Here is a 16,540-nt window from a genome sequence, read left to right as displayed (position 1 = left end):
ACCGCTGAAGATGGTATTCCCAGAACAAATTTATTACTGTTTTTTTAAAAAACTTGAATGAAGAAACTTGAAAAGAACATTAGAGGATTTCTTTTATCTTGTATTGTATCTTCAAAGAATTGCGTATAATTTCACTATTGGGTGCTGTCAAGATGAAAAGGCCGTACTAAACGTTTTCATACGGAAATAAAGATTCTCTCCATCTCTGATCGAATCTTTTTTTCCAATTCATTCGCAGATGCTCCAATAGATGATGGCAGTCTCCTTTATTTGTGAGCATCTATGAAAAACTTGGTAAGCGTTCTCTAATTTTGGCTGCCCCGGCAATGGCAAGTCATCAGAATTAGCTATTTTTTTACCAATCTAAGAGACTCTTCTGTATTGCCTCCCAAATATTTAGTACATTACCGAGAAAAAAGTAATAGGTAAAATATGCCCAAAGGCAGAATCCGACATGGTTTTCCCAACATATATTTTATACCTCTAAAGTTTTTCAAGCTAAACCTTTTTGGCACATGAAGCGTGTAATGGTTTATGTTATATATACTTTGCAGCAACCCTATCGGTCTCAAAATGACTTATAATAGTGTTTTGTGACGCTTTAAAATTGTCTGTAACAATATGGCGTGAATTTGGAAAAGACTCATCTTGGGTAAACACTCCTTCAAAAGTTCACATAATTCCATAATAAAAAGGCTCTAGTTACCAGCTGATTCACTTTCCGGAAGAAAGCAGAACGAACCAAGCGTGAGTTTTCGCTTTTTTTCATTGATATGTACGACTGTTATTAGATTAAAATCTCAGAGTCTTGTGCCACTGGATATAACATCCACTCCAAAGACATGTTGGTTTGATGGTTCTGCAAGCGGTTGTTTAAATTTAACGACCAAACCAGGCTTTTGTTCAAACTGAATGAAACTGCACGCAATATCTGCACCTAATACGAACTCGTTGTCTCTTTCTTCCCACTATAAATACCACCTTTGTTTTTTTACCTTCCAAATTGTTCAAAAAATCTGACATATTCTACGAATAAGAAAAGTGCTATTGGTCTGCCATTTTTTGTGTGAATCTCTAAACGATCGGAATGTATTAGTGATAAAAATCGGATTAAAACTATTTTTACTTCAAGGCGCTTAGTTTTAACGTCCACAAGCGTAACGCTGCTTGTTGAAATATATTCCTTTGGATTTAACAATTTTAGCATAGCGGGATGTCTCTTTATCTTTTAGTGTAGTTCGCATCTATGACTTTGCATATGATAAACTCGAAGATTGCGTTGATGAAACAAGTAAAGATAATGCAAATTTTGACCTAACAACGAATATCATGCATTACGAATGGAACCTTTTGAATAACAATATATACCAAAAACCAAGCTAAATTTCTTCAAAAAGCTAGCTTTTTATGAGTTCTCTACTACATGACTAACATCAATCGTATTTTTGTAAGATACTCTCCAGCTAAATTTCCTAGCGTTTCAGGGCGTAAAACTGCATTTACCTTTAAGAAGAAACTAATCCTTTTTAAATGGAAGTATTGAGCAAAACGGAGCAAATAAGTAGTAAAAGTTTGCTAAATATTCTTATAAATCACTTTGGTTTTGCAAATTCAAAAGCTACAGAATATAATAAACGTGAGGAACCCCTCCATAAAAGTTAAATAAATCCCTAGAGTGTGACATTTTTTCAGTCTGAGTTCTTAGTTGATACCAGACGTGTGGTAAGATGCCAAATTTGTTTTCTGCGTCCCAGTCGGTCAATGCCAAATGCATTGGTTCAACCACATCGAAAACATTTTTAAGGTAACGCACATACACAATGTAAGCAAAGGAATTCTTCGTGCTTTCTAGAATTTTGACAATTAAAAACAATCTCTTTAGTGAGGAACTCTTGGATCTTACATTATCACTTCCTTAAGTAATTGGAGTACGTGGTTATAATTGAGTAAAGCTCATGTTCCTGATCGCACCTACCTGTTCTAGAGCTTTTTTAGAAAACTATTAAAGCAAAAGCCAAACATAAAGAGCCTACCATTTATCAACAAAAATTTAGAATTTCAAGAAGTCTCCCTTTCTTCGTTTAAGTGGTGGAATTTCATTTTAAGTATCTATGAAGTTTTTGAAAAACCCTCCAGAAAGACGGCCAATGTCTAACTGCTCAGGAACAAATTATATCTATATTCTCCAGCAAAAAATCTCCGAGAAAGCCTCAATTGCGAAGTCTGTAACTATGTCTCTGTGATCTGGCAAATGTTGCATACTTATTACAAAAAAACGTTTTTTATCACTTGTTAGTAGCTATAACACCGCAATTACATTTGTGCAACCGAACCTCAAGTTACCAATTCTATTACAAAGAACAAGCAGTAGTTATGTATTTAAAGATTGTATTGCTGACATTTAAAGTGAAAAGTAATGTTTTGGAAGGTTCTAAGGAAAGACTAAGATGTTTCTTTTTGCCAATGAAAATTTGAATGGAAAAACCGATAACCCAGAACAAACAGCAGTCTAGTAACATAGTTTCTCATGGAAAATTTTGAGTCCTTGATATACAGTATCAAATCCCAAATCAAATAACTTACTTCTTAAAAAGCAGGTTAACCATTTGGTACTAATCGGTTGGTTGATACTCCGATAATAACTTGTTGGTTTCATGTTTAGTAGGTATATAAAGTCTTTACCAGATATGGAAAGAAAATCTTCTTGAATTTTATAGCTGATTACTTAGAAGGATTTATCAATACTAAGATTAGAAATTTTAAGGGTATAGTTAACTCTCCCAAAATTCGTCCGTTAAACTGAGCTTTCATCGGAATATCACGCATACATAACATTTAACTTTTCCAACTCCTTATTATAAATTCTTTTAAACAGGCTCCTCTATAGCAATTCATTCAAAAACTATCGCTAAAAGAACTTTTACAAAATAACATATAAGCTAACAAAAAACAAGTTAAGCAAGAAAGAGTAATTTGATATTTATAGAAATATTGGGTGTGTAGTGAGTGAGATAGTGTTGACACGTAATAGTTTTTCTTTGAATATTCATGTTAAAGTTATTGAGTGAACTATTGTTGAAATAACTTACAGAAAATAACTCTTAGGAAAAAAGCTAGGTAAAAAGGGAATAAGCTGTTATTTATATTAATATTAGTTGTGTACTGTTTTGGATTCACGTAGAGAGGCTCCTATTGATAAGATTAAGAAGGTAAATTTATTTACAGAATAAAGAAGTAGCTGGTTCCTAATTTTCAAAATAATTTCGAGACGTTACTCATCGTCCTAATCAAGGTATGAAAGGAATTTTTTTTAGGTTGTGTTCCAAAAAAGAGCAGCAACTGAGGGTGATTCCAGGTTGCGGGCGTGAAGTATATAAGACAGACAATATCCTGTTATATAGAATTGATATAGCTGATATAGCTCCTAATCGGGAGTGAAAGCAGCAGAAGGAGGAAGAGAGAAATCTATTACTACTTCTACTACGACTAACTTCCACCACGCCCATTGTCTACTCGTGCGATTATACACATATTGCGTACTTACTAATACGTATATCACAATTATCATTCCTTCATACAATACTATAGATATTGATAAGATTATTAACTATTCTTGAAAAGATTCAACCATCAAAACATTCCAAATTAGGAAATAATTTCGACACCCTACACCAAGTCCTTTACAGAGAATGTAAAAGATCAGACAAAGGACTATCTCTCTATTTCTTAATCGGGTAATCATATAGAAGGTTGAAGAAGATTATAGAAGGTTAAACAAAAGTTCTGGAAGATAATTAAATCCCTCAAAAAAACTATTTTTAAATTAAAGAATTACTATTTAAACAGAGGACATTCTATATATGTTCTCAGAGAATTAACGTATAAAAATATATAAGATATAAACAAGCAATAAACAGATTCTAAAGTACGTACCACCAGCAACACTTTCAAAGAAAAAAGAGTCAGTTTGTCCGAGTGGTTAAGGAGAAAGACTTGAAATCTTTTGGCCTTTGGCCGCACAGGTTCGAATCCTGTAGCTGACGTTTTTTTAAATTTTTTTAAATGCGGGTTTTTTTATGTGTGGAAAAAGGAAACAATAAACCACAAGGGGCAATAAACAAAATCGCATAATATTTAGGAGACCTCATGACTTTGAATGTGAACCTCAAAACAAGGCACACTAAGGGCATCCAGAGTAGACACGACAGTCAAACAGTAATAATTTTTTTTTTTGGGCAAAGCTAGTCTTACCTTTAAATGGCATTCTTATTTAAAAGAAACCCAAAGACACCAGGTGACTTATTGAGGTTGTTGAATGAACAACTAACGAAGTTGGATACAGCAAGTGTTTCCGAGAGAAAGAAAGCGCAAGACGATGTAACACGTCATTTACAGACAATCAAGTCGATGATTAACGGTGAAGATAACATACTAAATGAATCACAATCAGGAAGTCAAACTGATATTCTAACGCAATTAAGCCAGGAAATTTATTCTACAGATACAATTTATAACTTAGTCGCAAATTTGGAATGTATCGAGTTTGATTCTAGAAAGATTGTTGTGCTTTTATTCAGTTATCTTTTAAGAAGAAGAATTGGAAACAGGTCACCAACTGTGGATTATCTATTGAGTAAGCCGAAGATTATTGTGACTCTTATTAAAGGTCCAGAAACACCGGAAATTTCCTTGAATACGGGTTTGATGTTGCGTGAAGCTATTAAACACGAATCAATTGCCAAATTTGTTTTGTATGATTCCCTTTTCTGGAAATACTTTGTATATATTCAGTCAGATTCGTTTGAAGTTTCAACTGACGCGTTCACTACATTACGTGTTCTGCTTACCGAACATAAGTCACTTGTGGGATCGTTCTTCTCTAATGATCAAATAGTAGGGAATTTTATATTGATGATTAACAAACTTATAACTCAAGGAAACTATATTACTAAGCGTGAATCAACAAAACTTTTGGCTGATCTGATTATGATCAAGTTGAATTACAACTTGATGACTAAATACGTCAATGATGTCGAAAATCTAAAGATAATCATGCTACTACTTGGTGATCGTTCCAAAAACATTCAAATCGAGGGATTTAATGTATTCAAAGTGTTTGTTGCCAACCCCAAAAAGGAAAAGACAATTATAGATATATTGGCTAAAAACAGGAATAAGTTATTGGAGTTTCTAGAAGGGTTTAACAAAGATAGGAACGATGATTTATTTATTGCAGAGAAAGAATACATAAGTCAGCAAATTCAGGGACTTCCCAAGGTGCTCAATAGTGATAAGTGCAATGAAAAAAGCAACAGCTCATCATTTGATATTGACCATAACTAAAAAAGCGGTTCCTTTCTCTAGATAAAACTTATAGAGGTATAGTATGAGTAAAAAGAGGCTCATGAAAAATCCAAATTTCGTAATTCTTTGTACCATTCTGAATTTCCAATATTATTGTTCTGGGTAACAGTAATTTTTGAGTTTTTTGGTAATCCATCCGCTTTTTCGCCCTTATCCATAGTAGAGTCACATTTGGGAAAGGATAAATTGTTGGTACTAACATCTGCATTCAAAGCGTTAGCTTCCAGAATTTCGTTTGGCCAATAAGTACAGCCTTCTATACTTTCGTCAATAGTTAAGCTGCCATCATTGACCAAGGCATTTAATATTGACTTTAAAATTAGGTAGTTCACTTGTATATGTGCTTGAATTTCCATAATTCGTATTCCAGGGTTAGAACTGACAGTTAAAAACACTTTTCTATTCACATCTTTGCTGCCGTTCTTTTTGGAAATCACATAGATGAAAGCACCGCCATCAATGGTATCAGCATCATTTTTGTACTCCTTTCTTACCGTAGAAACTTTACTAACGGCCAAGCCATCACCTATTTCCTCAAATTTAACCACAGCACCAAAAAACTCTTCTGGTGTAACCAAATTCACTTGTCTTGAATTATTATACAACGAATACAGCTCGAACATTGTAACCAGTCCGTTATTCTTGTCTAAAATATTTTCATCTGTAAGAAAGTCATATATACTTCTAGATAGCTCTTTAATGTATTCGAGGGGCATCCCAGAAACTTTGGTAGTTGATTTACCCTTCTTTAATGAGTTAAGTGAATTGATATTCTTTGTTTTATTTATTGATTTTTGAATTTGATCATTCTGCATGATATCTTGTAATTTCGTTACTGATTTCCGGGATTCAGACAAAAGCGTGAAGTTTATATCTTTTTCCCCACCAGGTTTCATATTTTTCATCAAAAGTTGGTATTTTTTAGATAAATCAATCAATTCCTCCGCTTTTGAGAGTAGTTGCTCTAAATCTTGTAGGGATTTGCTTAATAATAGTGAGGCCTCTTGATTTTGTTGTTCAGACTTATTTGCTAGTCCATGAATTCCTTTGAATGAAGAAAAATTACCTATTTGCTTGCTTTCGAGTAGATTGGCTTCATTTTTGATTTTGTTTGAGTGTTCATCATTGTTTTCGATAATTCGTTTTAAATCTTCATATACCTCAGAATGACCACCCTTTCTAAATGAAATCTTTACAACATTAAGATCTATTGATTTATATGGTTCTAGAGTCATTAAATTAATAGGAGATTTACTAACTAATGGATTATTTTCTGAGTCAACAAAACTGTTGCTCCATAAGTTAGGTAAATCAGTACCGCATATTTCACATTGTACCATACTTGGATGATTGATAAAGGTACATTTTGGACACTCAGACTCATTAAAAGTCATCAAATCTACTACCCCTGGAGTTTCTTGTTGCTTTTTATGCGCCATGCTCTTTTTCAACAACTCAAATGTTGAACTAATTCCACAATTTTCACAGGTTGGCAGGGAACTGCCATTACTTCTCATCATATCCAAGTTGGATAATGTTGTAGTAAAATCATTTGAAAAAGAGCATATTGGACAAACCCAACTAATTGAAAGCATCTTTCGATCAGATTTTTTCATGGATAATACTTCCGGTTGGTGTTTCAGCTTTAAGACTATTTTGGGACTCGATTTTAGGAAACCACTATAATAATCAAGTTGGTCTATATGCAAAATATTTATACCAACACTTTCAGATTCACTAGTCTCTTCAATAAATATTACTCTTCTATTAGTCAGGTATAACCGACCATTCTGATACCCTTTAATCTTGAAGTCATCTTGATATAACCCCGTACTAAAAGCTATTCGTATGACGTACTCATCACAGTCTAATTTTGGTCTTCCACCTGGAGTAACACCGACACGCTCAAAATAGATCGAACGAAACAGATTCAATTGATTGGTACTCATTGTCAGCTCATTGTCTCATAAATCATTCAAGGGCTAAGGTCAGTTTATCCATGTCCTACCTTAAGCTACATTTGATCACTACAATTTATTGGAATTTTCTGGTGCGGCTTAAATGTCATTTTGCCACCCATCGAGATGTGTTTTTTTTTTCTCCCCGTAAACTCAGGTGTCTTCTATTTGACTGTCGTTTAGTATAAGTAGAGGTTTGGTTCATAAAGAAATTACAAAAAGTTACGATAGAATGTCAACCCATTAACTTGATATTAAATATCGAACTATGGTCGCTATATTTTCAAATCGATTTAGCCAAGCAATGTGTCCAAAATAGTAAAAATTTTAGTCAGCTCTTCCAAGTTTTGTATGTTTCGTTCAGAAAATGGTCCTTTTACACTCTTACCAATTTTCCCATGTGACTCAGTATATTCATGATACTGTATATCTCTCTTTAAAATTGCGGCAATTAGCTTTTCAAAATGATTATGCAACTCTGTAGCCTGTAGAAGGCAAGTGGAGTTTTGGGGGCCCAAAGTGATCACAATGGTAACTATCAGTTGAAATATGGGCCTAAATATCTCGTAATACGATATTGTGTCCATATTTATAGTGTCAGTTCCATTTAGTGACAAATCAGTCCCTAATGGATAGTCAAGCATAACTTTCATTTTTAATGAACCTTTATTGAAACGAGTGGAGTCGTCTAGTCTAATTTCAAACCCCAAATCAGCATCAAGTTGTAAGAATTTGCAATCTCTGATAACGTTAAATATGTCACTTCTAAGAAGCTTTTGCGCACCTATCCTGGTTTGAGCAACTCGAGTCAAAAAGCTCACACTCGTCTTAAACGCAGTCAGCTCATATACTAAAGTTTGTAATGTTATTCCACTATCAACGGTCATATCCAGTGTACGACAAAAAATCTCATCAGTCACTTTAAGATTTTTAACCAAGGAATACAAATAATTACCTATGCAAAAACTTTCAGAAATAAATTCCTCTTGGATGTAAGACGTTTGGGACTGAAGGAAAGCTTTAACAAACTCTTCCAATAAAAGCAGAGAAGTTAGACGATTGGAACCCTTACCAACTAAAGAATCATGGCGAATCACATCAAAGACTCTTGTATCTAAAGATCTTAGTAAAGTAGATAATTCACCGGTAACGGTTGTCATTCCACTGGTTCCTTCAAGTACTTTCTGAGCCATTATGTATAGGTCAGATCTCAACGCTGAAGTGGATGTTGCAGAAATAATACCATGTAGTGACACCTTGAAAACTGGATATAATCTTTCAAAATCTAACAATCTACCAATGGATCTTTCACCTAAATCAAGATAAAGGTTCTTCCTTTCATCATTGTAGACATGCAATAAATGAACACACAACTCTATCAGCTCCTTTGCAAATACAGTTTCTTTTTCTAAGAATTCGTCAATTTTGGGGACGATATGCTGAAATGTATCGAGAATAAAAATAAGCTTAGAGTTAACATCTATTTCAATTTCGCTGACAATCACCTTGACTAATAAACTCCATGAGCTTAAATAGTTTGAAACACAGGATTTGAAACCGTCAAAAGAAATCGAGCATGTTATAATTTTTTTTAATTTGCTTTTCTCACTGTCAAATAACTTTAGACTGTCACTTTTCTGGAGTGGAGTTATAAACCGACTCGAACTTTTCATAAGCAAGCTCACAAGTTCATCAACTAAAGATAGATCATACGGATACTCGTTCGAAGTGCTTAGCAAGCCTGAAAGCTTTATCTTTTGGAAGATGTAGTTAAAATCCAAGTTGTTGAACAAAGCATCAACATGTTCAATGTTATTGGTTGCGCTGAAATCAAGAACATCTAGAAAGTCCATCAATCGAAAACTACCCGAGGCCAAATCCCTAGCCCGTGTAAGCAACTTGACATACTTGTCACATAAAGAAGGTAAATTGGAGAGCATAGATACATGAAGCTCGATAGCCGTAAGTTCTAAAACACAACTTCTAAAAGCAAAAAATAGGTTCAAAGCACACATGGAATTTCCGGTTGAGACAAAATCATTGTCAACATTGAAGTCTCCGTTAAACTTTTTTCCATCAAAAACATAATTTTTATGAACTTTACTAAAGTTTTCAAGCAAAAATACAATAAAGTTCGATGAATCTTTCGAGCTTAAATGGCTACTGTTTGAACGCAAAAACTGTAAGACATTTTTACCAACCTTGTCAGATTTGCAAAGCGTCGTAATGATCTCCATACCTAACGCACAAATTCTAATAGGAACAAAACTGATCACCTTTGAAGTTGACATTAGAAACACAGCGTCTCTTAAAGTATTGAGTATGGATTTCAGTAGCGAGCGATTGGAGGAAACTGAAGTATCCTGATCTGTGGATCCTAATCCCATTTTGTAAGTATCAAACCCTAGCAAAAAATGACTAACTGTAGGCTCATGGCCATTTATGACAAGATTTTCTTTAATGTAATCTAAAATAGAAAGCTTCAGATCTAAAGCATCTCTAGAGGAGATTGGGGCCTCCATTTGTTCAATAAAAGAAGATCTTATCCTAATTGACTCATCAACAGTTTCGTACATTACCAACATACTATTCCTTTTCATGAGATTTTGAGATCCCACCTTATTTGAGCTGAATGCTTTGGAAGCGGTTAATTTTCTTATAATTGACAACGACTTAAGAGCAATTGATAATTTATTTGAGCCAACATATAACGCAAAATTAGCAACCAGTGGTAAATTTAAAAGCAATGCTTCTGAAAAAGAGCGTAAACCAGTCATGCTAACCTCACTTGGGTCCATATAAGGATTATCTGGCAAACGTAATATGGGAATCAGCTCATCGCTCAGAAATTTCTCACTTGATAAAACAATATCAATTATAGTAAGTGATTTTTCAATAATAACAATTTCTGCTGAATCCTCGTGGAGTGAATTGATTCTGTCAAATCCAACATTGCAGATTTTAAAAATTGCATCATACACTCTATCATTGTAGAGAGACAATAAAACAGAAGATGCTGGATGTGCCTGAAAATAGCGAATAACGCTTTTATCTTCGATTACTTGATCTAAATCTTTGATACCAGCGGCTGAGGAGTTCAGTACTAAATTAGTATCAAGCTGCTCCAGACAGAGTTGCATCATTGATAAAATGGAATATTTCAATTGATTTTTCTCCCTACAAGATACTTCTGTAGAATCAAGAGAAGCAAAAACTTCGTTGGTAAAATAATCTATGTAGCACTTAACTCCTGGCCTTCTCAGCGTCGAACCAAAGTCAAGAGCAAAAGGCAATGTGAAGGGTGCAAATTCGTCTTTTGATGTTTCTAATGGTTCCAAAAGTTTACTAGCCAAATCAATAAAACCACACACTGATTGGTAACTGGATAATTGCTGGCTGATTTTTTGAACCGGAAAGTTTATAAATGCATTCTTTCTGTTATTTTGAAACACCCAGGCATCTAACATACTCCACAATTTTGATCTCTCTTCTTTAGTATCACCAGCCAAAGAGCTTAATAAAGACAAAATTGGACCATCCAGAGACGTATTCAAGTTAAGTAGTTTGAACAATATTTTGAATAATTGATTGTTATCACTTTCCAAAAGTTCAATTCGGGCTTTAGAACTCTTCCGTGCCACTTCAGACAAAACCTGAAAAAATCCAGATATGTAAATAATTGAATCTTCACCTAACTCTAAAACTATTTTTTTCTTATCTTTAACTTCCATCCCTAATTCACTTGACAAATTATCAAAGGTCAATTCAGAGGTCTTCGTAAAGGCATCACAGTAATAAAGTAAAGTAGAGTATATCGTTGACCAACTAATAGACGAATATTTTGTCAATAACGATGAGTTTTCCTTTGGGCTAGTAATTAAACCAGAATTAATGGAGTTAGTTGATTGTAAGAATGTAAAAACATTGATAGCATTGTCTTCTGTCGACGCTAATCCTGCCAAGAGCATGGAAAATGTAGCCATAACCAAAGGAGAATTACAGCGGGATGCCCATTGTAAGAAACCATAAGTAGCTGATGTAGGATCAGCCCAAATTTCGCTACTCAGATGCTGCCTCTCACTATAGAGGTAGTATACTGACATATATAACCGCTCTAGATCCGCATTCTCTGCTAAAACCTCCAGGTCAAAAGTATCTGACGACAACAAAAAATCCTCTTCTGCATCTCGCAATTGTGACATCACAAATGCTGCCGTTGAAATAAATGAAAGGATAAAACTATTTAGAGATAAAACTAAAAGATTGATAAAGTGTTCTCCTAATCTATTTTCAGCTTCCGTATGACAAACAGACACCTTTCCGGTTTCAAGGACATCCGGTCTAGTTGAATTATCTTGCCCATGAAAACCGTTTTGCTTTGAAGTTTCATCCTGGTCAACATCAATTATTCTGGTAGGACTATATTTAGGAATATGTTGTTGCAAGAATGTCCTAAAATCGTAAAATGGCTTCATTCGATGATATAAAGAAGTTTCAATAATGGAAGTATCGGCACAGATGGACAAGAGTTGCTCTAACGCGCCAACAGAAATACACAATTGCATTGGTTTGTCAACAGCAGTTGAAAATTCAAACCGTGAAGTTCTTGCTTGGTCTTTCTTACACCACTCGATGAAACTAGTCAAAAAAGCAAGTATGATGAACGATTTCAGTGGGCTTTCTGATAATTTATCAAGATCATCAACATAAGATATAAGTTTTAAGTGTAGTTTTTCGACAGTAGCAGTATCCAATATATCCAACTTAGATATGTAGCATAATAACGAAGGAACAAAACACAACGCAAAAATGTCTTGCGGGTCAAATAATGAGACATGATCGAGCAATTGAATAAAATGGTCCATTGTAAATGCTTTTTGTAAATTTGCATTAACGTAACCAAGCAAAATTTCTCCTAACAACTGATATTCATTGAACAGAGAATTCCTTCTGAATGTTAATTTTTGCATACTAGGTGAATTTTCATGATATGTACCCAATATTTTCATTCTGTTAACAGCTTCATGAATGGACTCCAACTCCCTTTCGATCAACTTAAAGGATCCAAGAATTCTAGTGATGGCAAAGTTTTGAACATTTGAAATTTCAGTGGCTATTGATTTGTTTCCATCCGAATTAGAAACCAGAGATGAGTTATAAGCTTCGTCCATTGAGTTATTAGACTCTTTGGAGCATAAGAAAAATGCCATAATTTGAAGTATATAATCTCTTCGATTGTAGAAAGCAGCTATTGCCGTGTCTAGGTAACTCGTACCTAAACTATCTAGTTCGCCACCTGATGCGTGGTATAATAATTCAGCTGCATCAAGCTCATCAATTTCCAATTCTGTAGATAGCTGGACCGAGTCATCTATAAACGCCTTATTCAACTTATAAATAGATCCATCTGAAAAAGTAACTTCACCGGTTTGTAATTTGTTTCTAGATACTTCATTTTTTGGTTTCGTGACAATTAACGATACTAAATCTTCAGATAGTTCATTGATTAATGCTTGTTTCAAACTTGAATCATCCACTGAGATTGCATCATATAAGGCACAAAATGGTTTGATTGACCACTGTAATCCCATTTCCAAGTATGTCGTCTATGTAAAGTATGTGTTTACTGAGGGTAACCAGGTAGCTGTTGAAGTTGATGGTTTCTTTCTTAAATGTTTCCCATTTTTTAATGTTTTTTCTCATCAAAAATCAACATTTTTCTAAGCACCAATTAGTAAACTGTGCGGCAATTATGTTCAGCCGAAAATGCCGCACTTATATTTATTGAAGGACCATAACGAGATTGAACTTTGATTAAAGCTAGTATAGTGGAGTATCTAATTAAACTTCCCCAGGGATCCTCCAACAGTTATAGGTTACAAAATACAGTACAATTCATTGTGAAAGAGATAAAACTAATAAAGAGGTTGTGTTTTGGGATCACTTAGTAATTGCCTGAGAAATATACAAGTAGATGACTGAGACCCCAATGTTACCACTGTTCAACCCATTGGATAAAGATTTATCAATCAAGTGGAAGAAACCTGAAAAGAAGATTTTTTCAAGTGTTGACATTCCATTTTTCCAGAAATCAAGAGCTATAGCAAATATAAATGGGATTGTATCGTTGATATGTACCAAAGTTTCGGCAACCAATGTCCCAGATGATGCATTGGAATCAAAGTATGTTGAATTTGAGAAAAAGAATAGCCATATTACAAATACGAATCAACAGAAGAATTATTCACTTCCTCCGAAATTTGTAAAAGAGTTACCACTAGGTCTTGTCAGTCAGGCAATTGTTCAGATATTAGACGAATTGAAAAATATCATGTCAGATACACCACCAATAAACGGTCCCAAGAGATATGGGAATTTAGCGTATTCACAATGGTTTAAGAAAGTAGACCTAGAAATTGATCGGATTTTGGATGACACAGTAGGGAAACTAATACACACATTGAATTATACCGGTTTTAAAGATGAACTACGCTATTATATAATGGGATCCTTTGGTTCTTATATAAGGTTAGATTACGGGACCGGTCATGAATTATCTTACATTGCATTTTTAGGTTGCCTTACAATGATTGGCATTATTGATAGGGAGAAATTCACAGGAAGTGAATGGCTATTTGTTCTTGCAAAATACTATGATCTTATCAAAGCTTTAATTTTGCGGTATACGCTTGAACCAGCGGGAAGTCATGGAGTCTGGGGGCTAGATGATCATTTCCATCTTATATATGTTTTTGGAGCTTGCCAATTGGTAAATTTTAAAGAAATAGGTAATGATAAATTTGATATGAACGAAGAAAGAGCCAAAATCCTGAACTTCCGGATGGGTGTGACTCCGTCTTCGACAACGAACCCCGAAACTTTGAAAAATTTAAGGCTTAAGAATTTATTTTTTAATGCAATATCATTTATTAAACTAGTCAAGACAGGGCCCTTTAACGAACATTCACCAATATTGTACGAAATATCAGCCACAAGAAGTTGGGAAAAAGTTGCTAGAGGTACGCTTAGAATGTATTATGGTGAAGTACTATCAAAACATCCGGTTGTCCAGCATTTTTACTTTGGTGGTGTATTTTATCCATGGGAAGATTTACAAGGGAATGAATTACCATCATCGGGAAGCGATGAGGAGGATTATGAAGATGGGAAGTCCCATATTGACAAATCTGATGCAATAGTTGCAACCACTAAAACTGGCATGACTATACGTAATGATAGGAAACTTGACAATAATACTCGATTTCATATGAACGGTCATAATCAGAATAGGTTTCCAATGGGTAGTAGTGGTGCTAGTAGTAAAAGATAATATACGTATATCTATTTATCAGTATGCAATGTATTTTAAATTCTAGGAGTAATTATCTATCGAGAGAGAAAATGATCGTAATAGAGAAACAAAAATAAGGGTTGGTTTAGCTCATTCAACTAGATCCTGTTCCGAAAGCTTTATCAAATTCGGTAAAGACAAATCTATATCTGACATCACCATCCCAAGCCCTAGTGAGGGCTTCTTCACAGCCCTTTTCTGAAATTGGAATTGTCTCAACCCAAGGAACAATGTTGTTCTCAGCAGCCAGTTCAAATAATTCCAGAGCCTCCTCTCTTGAACCTAAAGCTGATGAGCAAAGACAAGATCCATTGCTAAAGAAGGTAAATGGTGAAACATCATATTTTTCACTTTCCGAAGGTAAACCAACGGAACAGAATCTTCCGTCAACTTTTAAAATCGAAATGAAAGCATCAAGGTTTAACCCAGACAATCCAATTGCACAATTCAATATCAGGTCAAACTGATCAAATAGAGGTTTCTCCCAATCTTTTTCACCAGTGGCAACAAATCCGGAAGCGCCAAGTTTGAAAGCCTGTTCCTTTTTGGAGTTGCCACGAGAGAACACCCAAGGTTCAGCACCCAATGCCTTACATAGTTGAACAGCCAAGTGGCCCAAACCGCCAAGACCAACGATCGCCACTTTGGCCTTGACTCCATTTGGTAAATCTTTAGGAATGTACCTCTTCAATGGGGAGAAGACAGTCAAGCCGGCACAACAGAGGGAAGCGGCATGGATTGATTGTAATTTTTCAGGAATTGGGAAACACAAGTGTTCGTGAGCTCTAACGTGGGACGCATAGCCACCCTGAGATACATAACCGTCTGGATATTTACCGTCATAAGTGGTGACACCATGAGGACAATACTGTTCATTGTCTTGCTTACATCTGTTACAGTCTAAACAAGCAAAAGCCTGAGCACCCAAACCGACCCTATCGCCTAGTCTATGCAAGGTAACTTTTGGACCAACTTTGATGACTTTCCCGATAATTTCGTGACCAACGACTTGGGGTAGAGTGATTTGACCCCAACCTGCTTCACCGCCTCTAGCTGTCATGATATCAGAGCCACAAAGACCACAGCATTCGATTTCAATATCAATGTCATGATCACCAAACGTCTTAGGCTTATAAGTGATGTACTTGGGTTTGTTCCATTCGTTTGTATCAACGATTGCAAAACCTGCAAATTCTTCAGGATAGTTAACTTTTGCCATTATAATTCAATGATTAGATGATTAGATGATTAGATGATTGGGTGCAATTTTTCCTCCAATCTATTTCAATCTGTCTTCGGTGAAGTCAAGGCAAAGGAAGACAGCAGTAATGGACAAGCCGAGTTGAAAATGGGAAACAAACACTTGTCTTTATATATCTCTATTGTACACTGAGCTGGATAATGAAAAATTGAATAATCAAGACAAGTTGTTTATCCGGTAAACTTTCTGCATTGGGAAAGTAAATTCACGTGTGGGTAACATGCCTGAAAGAGGCAAGAGAAAGCTCCCAAACGCACCCCCTGTTATGCACAGCCTTGATTATGGGACAGTTAGACGGGAGGAAAAAAAAAAGAGAAAAAAAAAAGAAAAAGAAAAAAAAGAAAAAGAAAAAAAAGAAAAAAAAAGAAAAAGAAAAAGAGAAAAAAAGAGAAGAAAAGAGAAAAAGAAAAAGAAACCCGTAACAAAGCTGTTCTTACGTAATGGCACGTGAGTGAGTAGCTCACATGCCACTGACGCAATTTGTGAATGAGAAGGAGAAATAGGGGTAAGAACAAGAGTGAGAACAGGAAGGACACCAACAAGCCAGCTACGAGTTGAGCCGTTTGAAACACCGACATCCCACAGATGTTGCGGATAGCAAATCTC

General features: G+C 35.1%; 5 protein-coding genes and 1 non-coding gene across 6 annotated transcripts, besides 1 other annotated feature; 3 read left to right on the top strand and 3 right to left on the bottom strand.

Moving 5' to 3' along the window:
* Positions 1-2,681: part of an inverted repeat (IRL3) that runs on past the window's edge.
* Positions 2,682-3,961: 1,280 nt separating this feature from the next.
* Positions 3,962-4,043, top strand: C5L36_0Ctrna7S. Its single transcript has one exon. It is a non-coding gene; the product is annotated as a tRNA-Ser (tRNA).
* A 214-nt stretch (positions 4,044-4,257) lies between these two features.
* On the top strand, positions 4,258-5,343 carry C5L36_0C00970 (uncharacterized protein; the record flags this gene model as incomplete). Its single annotated transcript, XM_029465771.1, has 1 exon — positions 4,258-5,343. One exon carries the CDS (start codon positions 4,258-4,260, stop codon positions 5,341-5,343), a length of 1,086 nt encoding a protein of 361 aa, XP_029321631.1.
* Positions 5,344-5,402: 59 nt separating this feature from the next.
* C5L36_0C00960 (uncharacterized protein) lies at positions 5,403-7,313 on the bottom strand (the record flags this gene model as incomplete). The annotated part of the gene is made up of 1 exon (XM_029465770.1): positions 5,403-7,313. One exon carries the CDS (start codon positions 7,311-7,313, stop codon positions 5,403-5,405), a length of 1,911 nt encoding a protein of 636 aa, XP_029321630.1.
* Positions 7,314-7,615: 302 nt separating this feature from the next.
* On the bottom strand, positions 7,616-12,913 carry C5L36_0C00950 (uncharacterized protein; the record flags this gene model as incomplete). Its single annotated transcript, XM_029465769.1, has 1 exon — positions 7,616-12,913. The coding sequence occupies one exon, from the start codon at positions 12,911-12,913 to the stop codon at positions 7,616-7,618; it is 5,298 nt and encodes a 1,765-aa protein (XP_029321629.1).
* A 383-nt stretch (positions 12,914-13,296) lies between these two features.
* On the top strand, positions 13,297-14,652 carry C5L36_0C00940 (uncharacterized protein; the record flags this gene model as incomplete). The annotated part of the gene is made up of 1 exon (XM_029465768.1): positions 13,297-14,652. The coding sequence occupies one exon, from the start codon at positions 13,297-13,299 to the stop codon at positions 14,650-14,652; it is 1,356 nt and encodes a 451-aa protein (XP_029321628.1).
* Positions 14,653-14,767: 115 nt separating this feature from the next.
* Positions 14,768-15,892, bottom strand: C5L36_0C00930 (uncharacterized protein; the record flags this gene model as incomplete). The annotated part of the gene is made up of 1 exon (XM_029465767.1): positions 14,768-15,892. One exon carries the CDS (start codon positions 15,890-15,892, stop codon positions 14,768-14,770), a length of 1,125 nt encoding a protein of 374 aa, XP_029321627.1.
* Between the last annotated feature and the right edge of the window lie 648 nt (positions 15,893-16,540).

The sequence above is a fragment of the Pichia kudriavzevii genome, chromosome 3 (assembly GCF_003054445.1).
Source record: "Pichia kudriavzevii chromosome 3, complete sequence".
In the NCBI taxonomy this organism is placed as follows: domain Eukaryota; kingdom Fungi; phylum Ascomycota; class Pichiomycetes; order Pichiales; family Pichiaceae; genus Pichia; species Pichia kudriavzevii.
Note: the sequence above shows the minus strand (reverse complement) of the source record. Positions and strands in the feature narration are given on the sequence as shown.